Source organism: Mobula hypostoma, chromosome 4 (assembly GCF_963921235.1).
Source record: "Mobula hypostoma chromosome 4, sMobHyp1.1, whole genome shotgun sequence".
NCBI lineage: Eukaryota > Metazoa > Chordata > Chondrichthyes > Myliobatiformes > Myliobatidae > Mobula > Mobula hypostoma.
The window spans coordinates 37,308,303-37,327,018 of NC_086100.1; the positions used below are offsets into that span (position 1 = coordinate 37,308,303).

The window sequence follows — 18,716 nt, forward strand, 5'->3', positions numbered from 1 at the left end:
TATGCCCACAAAAAAAACATACTAAATTCTTTTTGCTAAGAATTATCCTCAATTTCTTTATCAACAATCGACGCAATCCAAACTAAAAACAAGCATAAAGAAAATTTGTTAAATAAAACTTCTCAGTCAACAACTTGAAAATCATTAATGGTTAATGCAAAAGGCATTGCTTACAGAAGCAAATGTTCCAATCTGTTTAACATTTTGTTCATAGCTCTGAGAGCTGGTGGGTCGACCTGGAGTACGTCTGGAATACCAAAATGTATAGTTGTACTGTAGCGGATGTTCTCCTGGGCCAGGGACAACAGTCTGTAAGGAATAAAATGCTTGTGTAAAAATGTAGTATTTTGTTAAATTATTGTGCTGATTTATAAATATGCTGAGATATTTTGTCCATAGCACACAGCCTTAAATTATTTCCTTGTTACTCATTTCTCTACATTGCTGTTGCTATCTGATTAATTTAGGTTTATTCATACTTCAGCAGTCTGAGAACATCAGCCAAAATGCAATTTGCAGCCAGTAACTCCCAGAATATATCTTAACTACAAGTTCTCGAACTCAGCTCTCTCCAGTAAAATGTTTGTACTAGATTTAGAACAAAAACATAGAATAGTAAAGCACAGAACAAGCCCTTTGGCCCATAGTTGTGCTGACCTTTTAACCTACAAGATCAATCTAACCCATTCCTCCCAAGTAGCCCTCCATTTTTCTATCATTCATGTGCCTATCTCTTAAATATCTCTAAGGTATTTGTCTCTACCGTGACCCCTGGCAACGCATTCCATGTACCCACCATTCTGTGCGTAAAATACCTATCTCTGATATTCTTCCCCCCGCCACCCCAGCCAATACTTTCCTACAAACACCTTAAAATCATGCCCTCTCATATTAGCCATTGCTGCCCTAGGAAAAAGTCACTGGCTGTCCAATCTATGGCTCTTATCATTTTATACACCTCTTTCAAGTCACCTAGCTCATTCAACCTATCCTCCTAAGACATGCTCTCTATTTCAGGCAGCATCCTGATATATCTCTTCTGCGCCTTCCCTAAGCTGCCACCTCGTTCCTATAACCTCTGCAACCAGAAATGAACACAATACTCCAAGTGTGGTCTAACCAGCGTTCTACAGAACTGCAACATAACCTCATGACTCTTGAACTCAATACCCTGACTAATGAAGGTCAACACACCATATGCCTAAGTAACCACCTTATCAATATACACTGCAAGTTTAAGGGATCCATAAACATGGGCCCCAAGCTACCTCTCGTTCCTGCACACTGCTAAGAATGCTACTATTAACCCTGTATTTAGCCTTCAAGTTTGATCTTCCAAAGCACATCACTTCATATTTCTCTGGATTGAACTCCATTTGCTATTTCTCAGCCCCACTCTGCATCCTATCAATACCTCCTTGCAACCAATGACATTCTTTTTACACTATCCACAACACCACCAATCCTTGTGTCATCTGCAAATCTACTAAGCTGCCATTCACTTCATCATCCAAGTCATTTCTAAAAAAAAAAATCACAAAGAGCAGGGGTCACAGAACAGATCTCTGCAGAGCACCACTGGTTGCTGAGCTGCAAGCAGGATATGTTTCATCTACTACCACCCTTCGCCTTTTGTGGACAAGCCAATTCTGTATCTGCAGAGCCAAATTTTCCCGGATCCCGGGCCTCCTTACTTTCTGAATGAGCTCACTATAGGGAAACCTTATCACCTTATTAAAATCCATATATATCATATCCACTGCATTATCTTCATCAGTTTGTTTGTCACTTCCTCAACAAGTTCGATCCTGCTAGTGAGGCATGACCTGCTCCTCACAAAGCCAATTTAGCTTATGTTTGTTCAAATGTTCATAAATCCTGTCTCTAAGAATGTTTCCAATAATTTTCCCACAACTGATGTAAGACTCGCAGGGATAATTTTGGGAATTATAGACCAGTTACCTTTCTTGAGCAAAGGATTGACATTTGCCACTCTCCAATCATCTGGTACTACTCCTCTGGCCAGTGAGGATGTACCCCCAGAATGCTGTGGACCTGATCTAAGTTGTCCTTGACTCTGACACCTGGGAGGCAACATACCATTCAGTAGTTTCTGACATGTCCACAGAATCTCCTGCCTGCTTGTCACCACCACCCTCCTCTTCTTTTCCTTCTCTATTGAACCACAGAGCCAGACAGAGCCAGTGGTAGCTGCAGCTTTCTCCTAGTAGGTCATCCCGCACATCCCTGACCTCCAACTGTAGCAACCCAGGCGATCCCAAGCTCTGCAGAAAGCCCCGAGGGGCCCCCGCTTATTTTTTAAAATCTGGTGCTACTCACCACAAGTAACGTCTCCCGCAATCTCAAGCTCTGCATAATGTCCCACTAAGCCCTGCTCACTTTTAGAATCTGACTTACACTGGATTTGTATTTCCTACAAGTTATCCTTTCTATAAAGCATCATCTACACTTACTGTTGTCAAAGTTAATCTTACAAACCCAACACTGAAGTTATATTGTCATGTGCCATCATACACAGAAGGTATTTCAGAATGATATGAAACTGGAAGTACAGCGACACCAAGCAACACTCATCTGATATTCTACACAAACCTGGGGGGGGGGGGGCACCACTGCCACCACTGTATATTTATTTACATTTTAATTTGCCTTCTAAATTGGATTTCACCTAATATTTGTACTCAGGTTTCAGGGAGAGTGTCTATTTATAGCTACATTAACAGGGCAATGTGACTGAGTAACAGGCAGTTTTGTGGTCCACATATCCAGAAATTGACCAAAACTTTAATTAAACACATCATGCCAAGAGTGAACTAAAGGCTCTGTGCACGTACAAGCTGTGAGAAGGAACAGATTAAATGTAGAGTCTAATCATAATATTAAACATAAGGATTAGTAGTAGGCAGGGTCCAGCATTCATCAGGAGCATGGCCAAACTGCTAACTAGTTTTATTTTCTTGTACTAATCCCATAAAACAATTCTTTTTTGATAAACTCAAAGACCAAGTCATAACAGCCTCCAGGTAGAGGATTCCAAAGATTTACTACTTTTTACTACTTCATCTTAGCTTTAGATGGCCTATAATTCACTCTGAGACCATGAACCCTAGTTCTCTATGAATTCCACGTCTGCCAAAATACTATTTGAACTCTGCTCTCCAGGTTAATAGTCTGGCAATTTGACCACTGAACCATCACCCCTTTTGCTCTCTAAACCCAAGTTTTCTTTCATTGTCCTGTAATATTCATTGTACAGTCAGACTCCACATGCCCACGTTTCTCTAGCCAAAGCCTTTGGCAATATTAATAGTCAGAGGTTACAGTCCTTTTTAAAAGAAATATAAAAATAATTTCAGCAAATGAAAAAAAACCCAGGAGTTCTTTTATGGGAACCTTGTTGTGAGTCGAAGGCCTTGTTCATTTGCATATAGCATGTCATGTCATAGGTGGCTAACCCACTTCAACAAAAATAACATGGAGGTTGGCGAATATTTTGAAGTTTATATTTTATACATCTGAAATATAATTCCACTGAGATGGTCTTCCCACTTGAACTATCAACAAATTGCAACTACTGAGAATGTGTATGATACCTGAAATGCCATTCCAAACAGTAATTTTGTTTTGCATTGGAACTGTACTATGAGGCTGCTGGCACAGTTACCAGACAGAAAAGGGTAAGGAGAACAGAAACCTTGTGCACTGAGGAAGAAAAAAAAAATGTTTGAAAATTTACAAAAAACAGCAGCCATTTCGACTGCCAACAATCATTGGGTTTTATCTTAAAAGTGAGACCTCAGCCATGAAGTTCAATATCAAGTTAGAATGCATCATCATTGTTTAAGGAATTTTGGCTTCTTGTCACTTAACAAAATACCTAATCAGATTCTTACAACTGACTGCCATTCATTTCCTGACCCATTGTAAACATAAAAGAGAACATCATTCCCACATTGACGTGAAAACCCAATTTTCCCCTCTTGTCCAGAAACACACTACGGATAACTGGACAGAGAACACCAAGTATTAACTACATCTGGCACAAATAACAGACATTGCCCCTGCAACAAACTGGCAAATAAAACTCACTTGAACCCAGAAAGATCAGCTGTCCACAGCTTCTTGCTTCATGGAGAAGAGTACAAGTGAGACAGCTGGCTGTTTTTTTTAGCTCTTTTTCCTAAAGCAGTGTGCAAGGTGTACTTCTATGCTCACCTTCCTTTTGGTAACATTTTGAGGTTTCTCTTTGTCTGTTTTCTCTTTCTCATTCTCTTTCTGTGTGTGGTTTTCCTCATGTTGATCCTGGTCTCCACTGTCATCATCTTTTAAACTGCAAACAAGGAAAGAGTTTAATGTTTAGCCACTACAGTTGAAAGTTCTCTTCAAAAAGAGTATAACAATCATTTTCCATTATATGGGAAAAGCCGTGATTTTATCTATAGGTTATATGGCTTTTGTTTATGACATCATCTGGCAAACAATCAAATCAAGTTTAATTATCACTCAAACCAAACATAGATACAGCTGAACAAGACAGCGTTCCTCTGAGGCCAAGGTGCAAAACAGCAAGCAAACATTCAAAAACAGCATGTAACATAATTCAAAATAGCAAGCAAAGAAGCATATTCACTCAAAAAAAAATATGGAACCCAAGACCCTGAGTGACAATGTTCAGCAAACAATGGCATTCTCCTGACAGTATAAAGATGCACGCAATCCAGCCTGTCATTTCACTACTCCAACATGGGAGGGTATTACTGATAGGAGAGGCCAGGCCCCAGCCAAGCTCATACACCACGCTGTAAACGTTTTTGCATCTCTCACCTGGTCTGCAGCAGCAGGCAAGCCTGAGGCTTGAGGCCTAGTTCTCCCTACAACCGAGGCTACACAGCTCCTTCTACCAGACAAGGGTAACAGGCCTGCGGCAACTTACATCATCACTGTCCGACAGAGTCTTGTGATCGCAAGTGAAACATCCGAAACAATCTCCCACGGTTATACTGCACCTGCTGCGATGCTTCCAAGTAGTGGGCAGCAACATGGTCTGCAGCCAGGTCAGTTACTCTGACACACTGGCGGGCTCCTCCACCATCCCGGTCATGGCTGGATCTCTCTCCAACATCACGGCCGGCCTCTTTGCCACACGCAAGAATCACAAATACATAGCCAGAGGCTCTGACAAATGTGTTCCACACGAGTGACAGTGTTCATGTGTTTGCAGGCTAACTACTGGATCATTCAATTAGTTGATTCATAAGTCTACGGCAAAATTAATCAAGTGAGGATATTCACTGGACCCTAATCTCTCTGTCACTGACACATAGATGGCAGTTTTAATAAATGTTAACTGTTCATTATGATTTTTTAATTCTTAAAACAGGACATTAGCAGACATCCCACCCTGCAAAAACTCATTTCAGGGAGGTAGCACCACCATTTCAGGGAGGTAGCACCCCCGCCCCCTGCAACCCCATATCCCCCCCCCCCGCCCCCGTCGACCTCCAAGGGTGTGTGTAATACTTTGTTTGGTGATTTTGTCTAATCTGTAAACCAAGTTGGGTATATGCAGAAAATGTGACATTAAAATATGTACTTATATTATCATGTTTATTCTATTACAACTTTAAGCAAGTCTACAGGGAGTTTGGCCTCATCATGTAGGACATCAATAGAGTAGCTCCTTAGCAGCCAGCCAGCTAGTTTAAATAACGTTAGCTATGCTAATAAACGAATGACACCTGTTAAACTCACCTCAACATGTCATTTACATTTTAACCCACCATGGGCAATAGAAAAGTCACTGTTGCAAACAGCGAGCAACACTGTCATTATTTTTGAGGTTGACTGTAAAGCCCGCCCACAGAGAAAACTGATAGGTCTACTTAGCAGGGGTCCGCAATCGTTTTTGCACCACAGACCGGTTTAATATTGACAATATTCTTGCAGACCGGCCGACGGGGGGTGGGGGTGTTGATCACAACCAGAATATAGGTGATAAGTCAATCACATCATAACATTTTAAGTAACGTTTGGATATTAAACACACAGCGCATATTTTCCCCATATGAACATATAAAATCATTGCAACACACCAATATCGCGGAATCATTGGGAGCCCTGGGCTTGTTTTCCTGCAACAAGACGGTCCCATCGAGGGGTGATGGGAGACAGCGATACTCGAAGGAGGTTCCTTATGTCCAGTCTATTCTGCAATTTAGTTTTCGTTGCATTCATTGCAGAAAACCCGCTTCACAGAGATATTTTGGAAATAGAAGCAACGTTTTCAGTGCTTCTGTGGCTATCTCAGGATATTCAGCCTTGTCTTTGATCCAGAATGCCAGCAGAGACGTTATGTCAAACATACTTTTCAGCCCGCCGACATCTGCAAGCTCGAGGAATTGATCTTTTTCCCGCCCTGACATGGATGATTCTCCGGGGACATTCACAAATGGGTCACGGGCCCATTCCTTTGCTTGTCTCGGATCACTGATGACCTCACATGCATTAAAATTCAACAGTGCGTGACAGGGAATGAGGAAAGGTGCAGCTGACTCATATCGTTTCATATCGCCAAATCACATTGTTTCCTCGCAGCCTGGAGGTTGAGGACCACTCTTAGCACGAAGAGAGACCAATCAGGATGGTCGCTCTCCCTCACCCCCTCAAAAAAATCTACTTCCGGGATATTGTATATAATTTCCAGACGTCAGGGGGCCACTACCGCGATGCGGGAGACTCCTGGAACTTCTGGGAGAGGTGGGATGTCTGCATTAGAATGGAGTTATGCTATTGATTCTTAACCTTACCCAACATTTACCCATCAATTTCATGTTTAATTAAGGACACTCGTTACTATTTAGCCAAAACTAAATAGCACAGTAGGAAGCTTTCTGCATCTCACGAAACAGATAACAAAGTTGAAGTGTGATTCATGTCAAATACAAAGATGAGGCTTCACTGTTCTCCATTTCCAAACAGTATTTCAGCCTATTAAGTCTGTATTGAATCAACAGACAATTCCATTCCACTATTTTTCTCTGTAATCTATTCTCATCCCCAGATTCTTCAACCCACAAACACCTAAGGCAATTAACCCACTAACCTTCATGTCTTTTGGGATGTGGGAAGAAAACCAAAGCACAAGAAGGAAACCCACATGGTTATAGGGAAGATGTGCAAATTCAACTGAGACAACAATGGAAATCAGGATTGAACACAAGCCAGTGGAGCTGTGAAGCAGCAGTTCTACCAGTTGTACTACTGCATTGCCCAGTGATGAAACTGAAAGAATTTGTAGTACTTTCAATGGGGCAAGAGATCTAATCAAGACTAGAAAAATTGGTTTATGAGTCAGTGAACAGCTGTTTTAAAAAAAATAGGATTTCTAACCTCTTACCAGAAACAGTCGTGAGTGCAGAATTCATGACAGCATATAAAATGGATGGATAAATATTCACTCCAAGATCCCGGGCATCAATATCTGAAGATTTATCTTGGGCCCAAAATATTGATGCAATTACAGAGAAGGCAAATCAGTGGCTATATTTCATTAGGAGTTTGAGATTTGGTACGTCACCAAAGACTCCAAGAAATTTCTACAGAGATACTATGGAGAACATTCTGACTGGTTGCATCATCATCTGGTAAGAAAGTGCAAATGCACAAGATTATAAAAAGCTGCAAAGATTGTAAACTTAGCCAGCTCCATCATGGGCACTACCTTCCCCACCATCAAGGACATCTTCAAAAGGCAATGCCTCAAATTGGCATCCATCATTAAGAACCCCCACCACCCAGGACGTGCCCTCTTCTGATTACTACCATCAGGAAGGAGGTACAGGAGCTTGAAAACACCGACGTTTTATGAAGAGCTTCTTCCCCTCCACCATCAGGTTTCTGAATGGTCCACGAATCAATGAACAATAACTCAGTACCTTGCTCTCTTTTTGCACTGATTTTCTATTTTTCATGCATTATACTGTACTGCTGTCACAAAACAACGAATTTCACAACATATGTCAAGGATCATAAACTTAATTCTGATGAAGAACACGGAAAAAATACATAGGAAGTTTGTGAACAGCACTTTCAGAAAGTTATAAAACATGCAACTTCTATGGTTCAAAGTTAAAGCACATCTCTTCAGTGCATAGAGTCCATTAGTCTCAAAAATATGAGCTTTAGAATGCAACAGAAATAGTGTCCAGGTTCCAGGCTATGGACAAGTTAGAAGCATGAGAAATAATATTATGACTCACCATGAATGCATAAGGAACAATCATAATATAACTTCATGTCAGCAAATGGTTTGAGCATATTATATTCAATTATGATATTGCTTGGAACATCTACCAACAATACAGGAGGAAAGGGAGTAATGGGGTTTGACAAATAATGGATTCATTGAGTGCTGGCAGTAGTATGATGAAATACTAGGTAAAACCAGTCCAATGAGGTAGCATGAAACAGAAGCCCAGGTGAGTGACCATAATCTCTAGATTCTGTTTTCTTCCATTAGACAGAATAGCACTGAGTTGTGGGTTGCTGAATGGAGCAAATAAAGCTACATCTGCAGCTGGACTTTTAAGCAAGCAATGCATCAAATGAATGGAAACAATGAAGGTGGAGATTCCTTCTTTTTTGAATTGGCAATAGCTAATGAAGAGAAAAACTAAAAAGGTACTGTTAGAAAATTTGAAAAACAGCAGTAGGCTACTCCACCTTTTTAATATTCCATGATCCCTCTGGCCCAAAGGGGGGAAATCTAACTCCATCTATGGTAGAATAAGTTTCTCTATATATCAGTTTCAAAATACTTACCTCTTGATCCTTACACTATCTGATATCTGCTTAGTCACCAAGGTAGAGAACTCTGTGTATTCTACTGAGGAGGGAATCAAGGTGGTTCTCAAAACCTTTGAAATTCACTGCAACCCACAAAGTAATAAGAGAGTGGAGAACTTAAACGTAAACAACAGGAATTCTGCAGATGCTGGAAATTCAAGCAACATACATCAAAGTTGCTGGTGAACGCAGCAGGCCAAGCAGCATCTATAGGAAGAGGCGCAGTCGACGTTTCAGGACGAAGGGTCTCGGCCTGAAACGTCGACTGCGCCTCTTCCTATAGATGCTGCTTGGCCTGCTGCGTTCACCAGCAACTTTGATGTATGTTGCAAGAGAGTGGAGAATCCTGGTTTTTCAGAAGGTTTAAGGCCAAGTGATCAAAGCTAGGATTAATAAGGATAAGTACCCACTGAACAGTGTGGATGTGGTGGGCTGAATAGCCTTATTCCCATGATGTATGGCTTGATGACATGTATTAAATGTCCGCAGTTGTTAGCTGACAATTGTAACTTTAGAGCCCTGAGAGATGATAGGATTGCACACAAAGTTTGAGATGCAGGATTATAGATTCATTGGGGAAAAATATGCTAAATTCTAAAATATCTCTCTGCAGGGCCTCAAAGCTGTCCAAAGCCACACCGGTCAATTGAAGATGGGTAGCACAATTCTATCGACGCAATCAAGTAGAAAGGAAAGAAAGGCAAGTTCTAAGTATGAAAATATCATGGGAGAGAGCAGTATTATTAGAAGCAATGTCAGTGACTTGGAATGGAATGCCACAAATACAAAAAAAATTGTTTTTCATCCTAGTCCAAAGGAAGAGAAATGAATTACAACAGAGAAACACCATTAAATGTCAGGCTACACCATCACAATTACTATTCCTGGGAAGCATGACTGAAGTCATAATATTGAACCCAGTCAGAGAGAAATAGAAGAGAATTGATTAGAAGGAAAAGTGGTACAGTTCCTAATAGATAGCAGTAAACCATGTAATATTATTATTCATCAGTTTGCAAGGAGGCACAGAGAAGCAAAACACATCCTAATAAAAATACAACCATACAACTGTAGGAATAACTGGGCAAATGAGAGGAGAAAACATGAAATTCAAAAGAACAGAAGCTTTGTTGTACTCTAAGGGAAACGTGTGCCAATCCACAGTAATTGTAAGGCCTTGCAATCAAAGTGGTAACCATAATCAGGGAACCCATCCAGCCTCATCAACAGGCAGCTGCCTAGATAAACATATCAAATAATTGAAGAATGAATGAAGTTAGATGGTAAACATAATTTACAATGGGATGGGAGTAGCAGTAGTGCACCCTCCAGTTCAAGCTGTTAAAGAAAAACAAATCTAACACAAGGCAGGTATCATCACCATCAATAGTTATGCTCATTCCTTGCAAAATAAGGTTGCTATATCTGGTTTAGCCAAACCAGGCAAGAAGCCAATGATCCATTTGGATCCACACAATCTGAATAAAAGGCACTGAAGAGGAATCAATATCCAATGGAAACAAAGTAACACGTTCTGTGAGATCCAAGCAGAGAAAAAAACATTTTCAATGTGCTGGATACCAAGAATAGATTTTGGTATACAGCACCCAACAATGAGAATACATTTATAATGAGCATGAACATACCTTTTAGGAGATGATACCTTTTGTATCTACAGAAGAGTTTCAGTGAAGGTTAGATTAGGTGCTAAAAGAGCCTATTTGTATACAGAAAAACAACAGATGATATTCTTGCCTTTGGACAAGGTTAGGTTTAGTGCAGAGACAGAGAAAGAGCACAACAGAAACAGGCTTAATGAACAAATGCAAAAAGCAATTGAAGTGCAACCTGCAAACAGTGACATTTCATCCACATATCAACCCCATGGGTCATGTCATCATGGAGTTTCTCAAACCAGGTCCCCATAAAGTGAACACAGTGACAGAAATATCAAAGCTAACAGGAGATACAGAATACAATGCTACTTAGATTTATTGACTACTTAAACAATTTCCTCCCCATCTGAGCAAAGTGTGTGAGCCACTGAGACAACAGTGTGGAGGAAAGATGCTGAACGATGTGAACTGCACTTTCATGAGTAAGCAGTCAAACCAAAGCACAGCCAGAGCTTGCTACTTCAGAGACATCATAAGCAAACATTTCTCAACAGAGGTTTACAATCTATGGTGCCCAATCTATAGGGTAAGCAAGCTGCACTCTATACAGTGAGATGTACTAGAATGCTACTGGCAGTGACACTTATACTCAAGAAGTTCCATAGTTTGAGAAGATGTGCAAATACATAGGCTGACAATAGGTCTACAGTGGATGCAATCTCACTGGCTCTCCACTCGACGCCGGACCCCTTGGGCAACAGGAATACCTGCATCAGGCTGCTGTTTATTTATTACAGCTCAGCATTCAATGCCATCATCCCCTCAGTACTAATCAGTAAGCTTCAAAACCCGAGCCTCTACATTTCCCTCTGCAACTGGAACCCCTTGACTTTCTCATCGGGAGACCACAGTTAGCGTGCATCAGAAATAACAACTCCTCCATGCTGGCAATCAACACCAGCGCACCTCATGGATGCATGCTTAGCCTACTGCTCTACTCTCTCTCTATACCTATGACTGTGTGGCTAGGCACAGCTCAAACACTATCTATAAATTTGCTGATGACACACCTGTTGTCAGCAGAACCTCAGATACTGACAAGGAGGCGTACAGGAATGCGATAGCTCAGCTGGTTGAGTGGTATCACAGCAACAAACTTTTACTCAACACCAGCAAGACCAAGGAATTGATTGTGGGCTTCAGGAAAAGAGGGTTGAGCAAAAACACACCATTACTCATCGAGGGGATAGCAATGGAAGGAGTGAGCAGTTTCAAGTCCTGGGCATCAGCATCTCTGAAGATCTATCCTGGGCCCAACCTATTGACTCATTTATGAAGCGGACATGCCACTAGCTATATTTCGTTAGGAACTTGAGGAGACTTTGTACATCACCAAAGGCTCCAGCAAATATCTACAGATGTACCGTTGAGAGCATTCTAATTGGTTGGATCATGGTCTAGGATGAAGGACCACAACACAGGACTAGGGAAAAGCTGTTTTCAGTTGTAAATTAAGCCAGCTACATCACTGGCACTAGCTGACCCTCCATCAAGGGCACCTTCAAAACACAATGCCTCAAAAAGGCAGTATCCATCATTAAGGACCTCCACCACCTAGGACATGCCCTCTTCTCTTTATTACAATCAGAGACAAGGTACAGCAGCCTGAAAACTCAACATTTTAGGAACAGCTTCTTCCTCTCCACCATCAGATGTCTGAATGGACAATGAACCCATGAACACTACTTCCTTAAACACGAGAAATTCTGGTGCTGAAAATCCAAAGCAACACATACAAAACTGCCGGAGGAACTCAGCTGGTCAGTCGACATTTCAGGCCAAGACCTTTTGCAAGGATTAGAAAGGAAAGGGGGAAGATAATACATTTTATATTTATTACATTTATAGTAAATTTTACATATTGCACTGCACAAATTTCATTACGTATATCAGAGATAATTAACTTGATTCCGATTGCAACCCTTAGAAGTAATTGTAATTGCAATGGAGAATCTCCAAGCCGAAAAGTGATCACAATGACTGATTTTTCAGTTACAGATGGATAGTTTTACTGTCCACCGACCAGGACACAAGATGCAAAACTGCAAATCAACTCTGTGCTAACCTTCCAGACACACAAAGCTGCAGCAAACGAATATGCTGAAAAATCTACTTACAGAAAAGACATTCATTAAGAAGCTAGAGTAAGACATGACATTCGATACAATTTTTACGGTGTGTATGTAGTTATGACAGGAGAGCTGATGAACCAGAAGCTCCAACACGCTGCAATTCTGAGCCATTGTTTTACAGGAGGAAAAAAGTATGGTGATGCCACAATCTTTGAGGAGAAAAATACTGTAAAATTTACACTCATCACATCTGGAGATTAACAGTGGTTGGAAGCAAGCTAGTAGGTCATCATTATACTGGTCAGAAATGAATAGCAAAGTGAATGTCAGATGTATGCAGGTCTACAAAGGCAAGCAAAGAGCAGATGCCAAATGGGCCCTGGGAAAGATAGCAGCAGAACAATGATGAAGAGATGTCAAAAATTCATGGCAGTCAACTATTTTTCTAACACCCATGTCTGATAATAGTCTTGGTTCAACTTCAGCTGCCATTCATAATCTGACGACCCAGTTTGGCAGACATGATATTCCAGACAAGGACCAAATTCTTCTGCAGTTGCATCTGCAAAGTTTGTAGTTAAGTGGGAGTTCACTCACATTGTCACACCATTCACATTCCAATATAAAAGCAGCAAGTGTCAAGTCACTTCTGAGAAAGTCAAAAATAAGCCCACATTGCACTACTTGTTTTGCAGCTGACATCAATTTTGTTTTGCATTGCACTGCTGCCACTAAACAACAAATGTCACGACATAAACCTGATTCTGATATTAATGTTCATCTCAGACTCTGGCTTATGCCAGAGACGGATAAACCACCAAGAATTGCTCAGGAGTACATATTGATACCATGTAAGCAGTAAAAGGAGCAGATCAACAGATGGGAATCAGAATCAGGTTTATTATCACCGATCTGTCTTGAAATTTGTTATGTGACAGCAGTGCACTATACATTAAAATTACTATAATTCACAATAATATTTAAAAAGTGCCAAAAAAAAAAGCCAATTGACCACATAGTGTTCATGGACATTAAGAATTCTGATGGTGGAGGGAAAGAAATTATTCCTAAAACAATGAGTGTAGAAATTTGCTAGAGTCTTTGATGTCTCACCGAATCCCCTCAAACTCCTAACTAAATACAGCTGCTGCCGTGCATTCTTTGTAATTGCATCAATATTGGGCCCAGGTAGATCTGAAGATGCTGGCGCCCAGGAACTTCCACCTATTCACCCTTTCCACTGCTGATCCCTGAGAACTGATGTGTATACGCCCGGCTTTCCCTTCCTGAAGTCCACAATCAATTCCCTGGTCATACTGACATCTAATGTAAGACTGTTGTTGCGACACCACTCAACCAGCCAATCTATCTCACTCCTATATGCCTCATGATCAACTGGGATTCTCACAACAACTGTTGCATCATCAGCACATTTATGAATAGTGTTTCAGCTGTGCCTAGCCATACAGTCATGATTGCATAGAGTAGAGCAGCAGGCTAAGCATGCATCTTTAGGTGCCCCTGTGTTGATCATCAGTGAGATGTTATTTCAGATTGGCAGAGGGATTACTGCAGAGGGAGTTACAGGCATCCAGGTTGTGAAGTTTGATCAGTACTGAGGGGACGATGGCGTTGAACACTGAGCTGTAATCAATAAACAGCAGTCTGGTGTAGGTATTGCTGTTGTCCAGGTGATCCAAGACCAAGTAAAGAGCCAGTAAAACTGCATCTGCTATAGACCTATCGTGGTGGTGGGCAGTGAGTCCAGGTCCTTGCTTAGACATGATTCTTGTATTTTCCCCATGACTAGGCTCTCAGAGCACTTATCACAGATAAAAGTGCTACTGGGCAATCATCATTGAACCTCTGTCTGCAGCAATAAGGGACTGAAGATGCTTTGAATACTCTAGCCAATTGATTGGCACAGGTTTTCAGTGCCCTGCCAGGTACACCATTGGAGCCTGATACTTTGTGAGAGTTCACCCTCTTGGACGATGCTGAGGATGATCTACAAGTCTGTGGTGGCCAGTGCTATCATGTTTGCTGTTGTCTGCTGGGGCAGAAGGCTGAGGGTAGCAGACGCCAACAGAATCAACAAACTCATTCGGAAGGCCAGTGATATTGTAGGGATGGAACTGGACTCTCTCACGGTGGTGTCTGAAAAGAGGATGCATGCTGTCTAAGTTGCATGCCATCTTGGTCAATGTCTCCCATCCACTACTTAATGTACTGGGTGGGCACAGGAGTACATTCAGCCAGAGACTCATTCCTCCGAGATGCAGCACGGAGCGTCATAGAAAGTCATTCCTGCCTGTGGCCATCAAACTTTAGAACTCCTCCCTTGGAGGGGCAGACACCCTGAGCCAATAGGCTGGTCCTGGACTTATTTCCTGGCATAATTTCCATATTATTTAACTATTTATGGTTTTATTACTATTTAATTATTTATGGTGCAACTGTAACGAAAACCAATTTCCCCCGGGATCAATAAAGTATTACTATGAAAGATGTACTGAGGAGGGCAGCTGAGACATATTGCAGGGTTGCCAGATGCTGCAGGGAACCACAAGGCAAAATAGTTATTCATCAATTCTGTTGGACTCCTCCTGGGAGAGTTATCAGTTCCCATATTACCGTCATCATCCATGTTCCCAACACGCCATCTAAGACGACCACATTTTGACATCTATGAACATTGTACTGGGGAATTATCAAAACTTTGAATTATTAAAAGAAATGCCATGAAAAAAACAAGTAATTTGTCTAGACCACACTTATGGGTTATTTGCAAATAAAACAAGATGCACTAAAATACCTCAAAATTTGCATTAGGCTTGATTTACAAAATTAAGTAGAAATTCAGGCTGCATGCAATTTTAACAAATAAAGATGCTGTTAAAACATTAGTTTTCTAGAAATCGAATTGTTAGATCGTTGTTCTGCATCCCGCGAGTGTGGGGCTGCGTGCATGCAATCGCCGGCAAGAAAGAAAGAATGAATGAACGCGAGTGCAGCAGACACAAGCAGCCGCCGGCATTTTTAAAGGGACCCGAGGGACTTCGGGAACAAGGCCGCCAGCGTTGCGCGGAGCTCGGCTTAGTGGCAAAGGAACTACGACGGGGGTGAGAGGCCATTGACTCACGCGTCGAACTTGTTGTTCATGCTGTCAACACCGGGGGGGGATTGGGAGGGGTTACTCTCCTCACGGGCTCAGAGACACTCCCCTTCGAGCAGCGGCTCCGGCGGCGCCTTTACCTGCGGGGCTGGGGCCGAGACATCCGGGAACAGCGCACGCGGCACCCGCCCTGCGGAGCGCGCGATCCCCGTTTACGTCACGAGCCGCACCAACGGCGACGGCGGCGGCCGCGGCTAGCGGGGCGCAGGGTTAGTATCGCCACGTTTCAGGTCGTTCCCAAAGCGCTTGACAGCAAACGCAGAACTGAGAATGCAGCATGCAATTAGTTCTTGGAAGCGTATTCCTCGTTAACGTGCTGACTTAACGATGATTGATGGAAACATGTACCCGTATGTATTAGAATAACTGATTGATTGAGGAATAAGTATTGGACACGACCTCTTGCTTTTTTGAAGAAACAACTTGCAAGAGGAACCCAACATTCAGAGGGCGAGGGGAATTGCCGACCTTTCGGCTCGAAACCCTGTGTCAGGACTGCTCTTTTTTTAAAAAAGTTGGGCCAGCTGCTCAGCTGAACTGGGATGGAGCTGGTGACTTGCTTACAACCTTTCATCAATTTTGATTTTAACTCATCAGTCAAACCTGAGCCACATGGTTGTCAGTCCAGAAAAAAAAGTGATTCAACGACATTCCTTGAATAGGGTGGTTCCCTAATGCAACCCTGACCTCCCGTGCTATTTGGGCAGAGTTTGCGCGTTGTTCCCTAGTTTCCTCTAAAATGACAAATGTCTGTTGGTAGGTTAACTTGACAGTGATTCTTAAGTTTTCCTTCATGAGAATAATCTCAGTGTCTGTACTCACCATGATGACGTGCACTAGCATCTTTTTTCAAAAACAAAATTATCTACAGTGCTTGAGATAAAACTGATGTTAAACCCAGAGAGGAGAGTCAAAATGGCCTGCCAGTATCTTTAAAACAAATCTTTTGGCCTCAAACTCCAAAGCCACGTCTCTGGGTCTAATGCATGTGGTGTTTCTGCATTCTCACTGTGATTGTGAAAGTTTCCTTTGGATGCTGTGGTTTCTTTCCACATCCCAATGATATCCATGTTGGTAGGTTAATTGGTGAGGAAATTGCTTGTGTGTAATTGGTCGAATTAGAGAGGTGGTAAATTGCTGGGAATGTGGAGAATGTAAGATAGGAATTGGTGTAAATGTATGCTTGATGGTTAGTCCAGATCAGTAGGCTAAATAGCCTGTTTCCTCTTGTATAACTATGAGACAGGAGAAGTTGGCCCCTCAGCCCAGGGACTTGTTCTGTTATTAATTGATTGAGATTATAATTTTCATGTTATTTGACTCTTTCCATCTCAATTGGCTCCAAATTGAACACAAGAGGGTTTTGGAAAGAATTTGAGATAGTAGAACTGAAAGCTTACAACTTGTGATGGGCAAAGAGAATGGTAGTTGCAAAAAGAATCAGAGGAATGAAGTGCAATGGAAGAGATTACATAGCACATGGGCTGAAGCCCATAGAAGCAAAACACATGAGATGTGAATTTTACTTTTGGATAGCACATTGAGGGTGAAGTTTTTTCCCCCCAAGTGGAAGTAAATGGTGATGGATCCCAAATCTTACCTTCAAGATTTTAAGACTATGATTCCTTCAGGATCTTTCTGTACATTATGCAAAACTTCATTAATTTCTGAGGATTTTGTCCATAAAATGGTTTCTTATTTGAACTAGATGGATCATTCATCATAAATTTAGACACTGGATGTGACTAGGCCATTCCCAGCCTAATTTTTGATTAGTAAGGGTGTCAAAGGTAAAGTGGAGAAGGCAGGAGAATCAGGTTGAGAGGGAAACTAAATCAGCCATGAACAAATGGTAGAGCAGACTCCATGGGCCTAATTCTGCTCCACCTATGGTCTAACTCAGTAACCACACCCCCAAACACTACCTCATTAACTACTGCTTAAATCAGGTATGCTGTCCCTAGGATTAGTCATGAGCTATAGTTGTCAGCCAACATCCCAGACCACCCACTACCTTCCCAAAATTAAAAAAAAATGCACTTGGACATCATATGCAGTGAAGGCAGGATCTGGTAACTTTGGGGTGGGGGGGGTATTGTAAAAGCAGGGCGGTACAGTGGCAGAGCAGGTAAAACTACTGCCTCATAGTTCCAGGAACAAGTATAATCCAGAATGCTAGTGTCATGTTTGTAGTTGTAATTCACATGGTTTTATTCCAGTTTCCTCTCATCATCCCAAGGGCATCCTGGTAGGTGAACTGGCTGCACTAAGTTGCCTTCTAGCATCGGTGGGTGGTGGGATAATCGGGGGAACTGAAGGACGTAAAAGAAAAGGAGCTGCAGGCAATAAGTGGCAAAATGGGATTGCTCTGAGAACTAGCAAAGACACGATGGGCCGAATTTCCATCTTCATTGAAAGGAAAATATAAAACAGAACTTAGAGGGTCATAAAAAAAAAACATGTAAAAGAATGGTTGTGATAATCTCTGAGAGTAAACTTCTGAGAACAGGCAGGATACTTTTTGACTTGTATACAATAAATTTTAACCTGCTCTTCTGAAATGGGGCATTTGTCACAATCTGGAGCGTCTCTTTACATGACATGACATGATGGAGATCTGACTGCTATGTTCACTAATAGCCTTGAAGTAATCAATGGAACATATGGCCTACCATGTCTATAGACTGACCATGATGCCAATCTAACTAATGCCATCTGTCTGCACATGATCCTTACCCCTCTATTCCTTGTCTGTTAATAAGTTTGTCTAAGTGCCTTTTCAACATTGCTATCGTATCTCCTATCACCTCCTTGGCAGTGTATTCCAAGCACCTACCACTATGCAAAAAAAAATCTTGAATCACAGAGGACTTGGGAGTGGTTGGAGATTATTTGTGTACGTGAGTGGGTGTGTGAATGGGTGAGAAG

At 41.7% G+C, this 18,716-nt stretch overlaps 1 protein-coding gene across 2 annotated transcripts in view; it reads right to left on the reverse strand.

Moving 5' to 3' along the window:
• The window catches only part of eif4e2 (eukaryotic translation initiation factor 4E family member 2), a 69,864-nt gene extending 53,948 nt beyond the window's left edge, over window positions 1-15,916 (reverse strand). Inside the window, exons 1-3 of one of the 2 annotated variants that reach the window (XM_063044852.1) lie at window positions 15,869-15,916; window positions 4,237-4,351; window positions 175-309 (exon numbers count right to left, since the gene is read on the reverse strand). In XM_063044852.1, coding sequence (XP_062900922.1) covers window positions 175-309; window positions 4,237-4,351; window positions 15,869-15,891 — 273 coding nt within the window. In that variant the 5' untranslated portion in view covers window positions 15,892-15,916. Of the gene's footprint in view, window positions 1-174; window positions 310-4,236; window positions 4,352-15,755 lie in introns of both variants that reach the window. The other variant, XM_063044853.1, reaches the window with a different exon arrangement.
• Window positions 15,917-18,716: the final 2,800 nt, after the last annotated feature.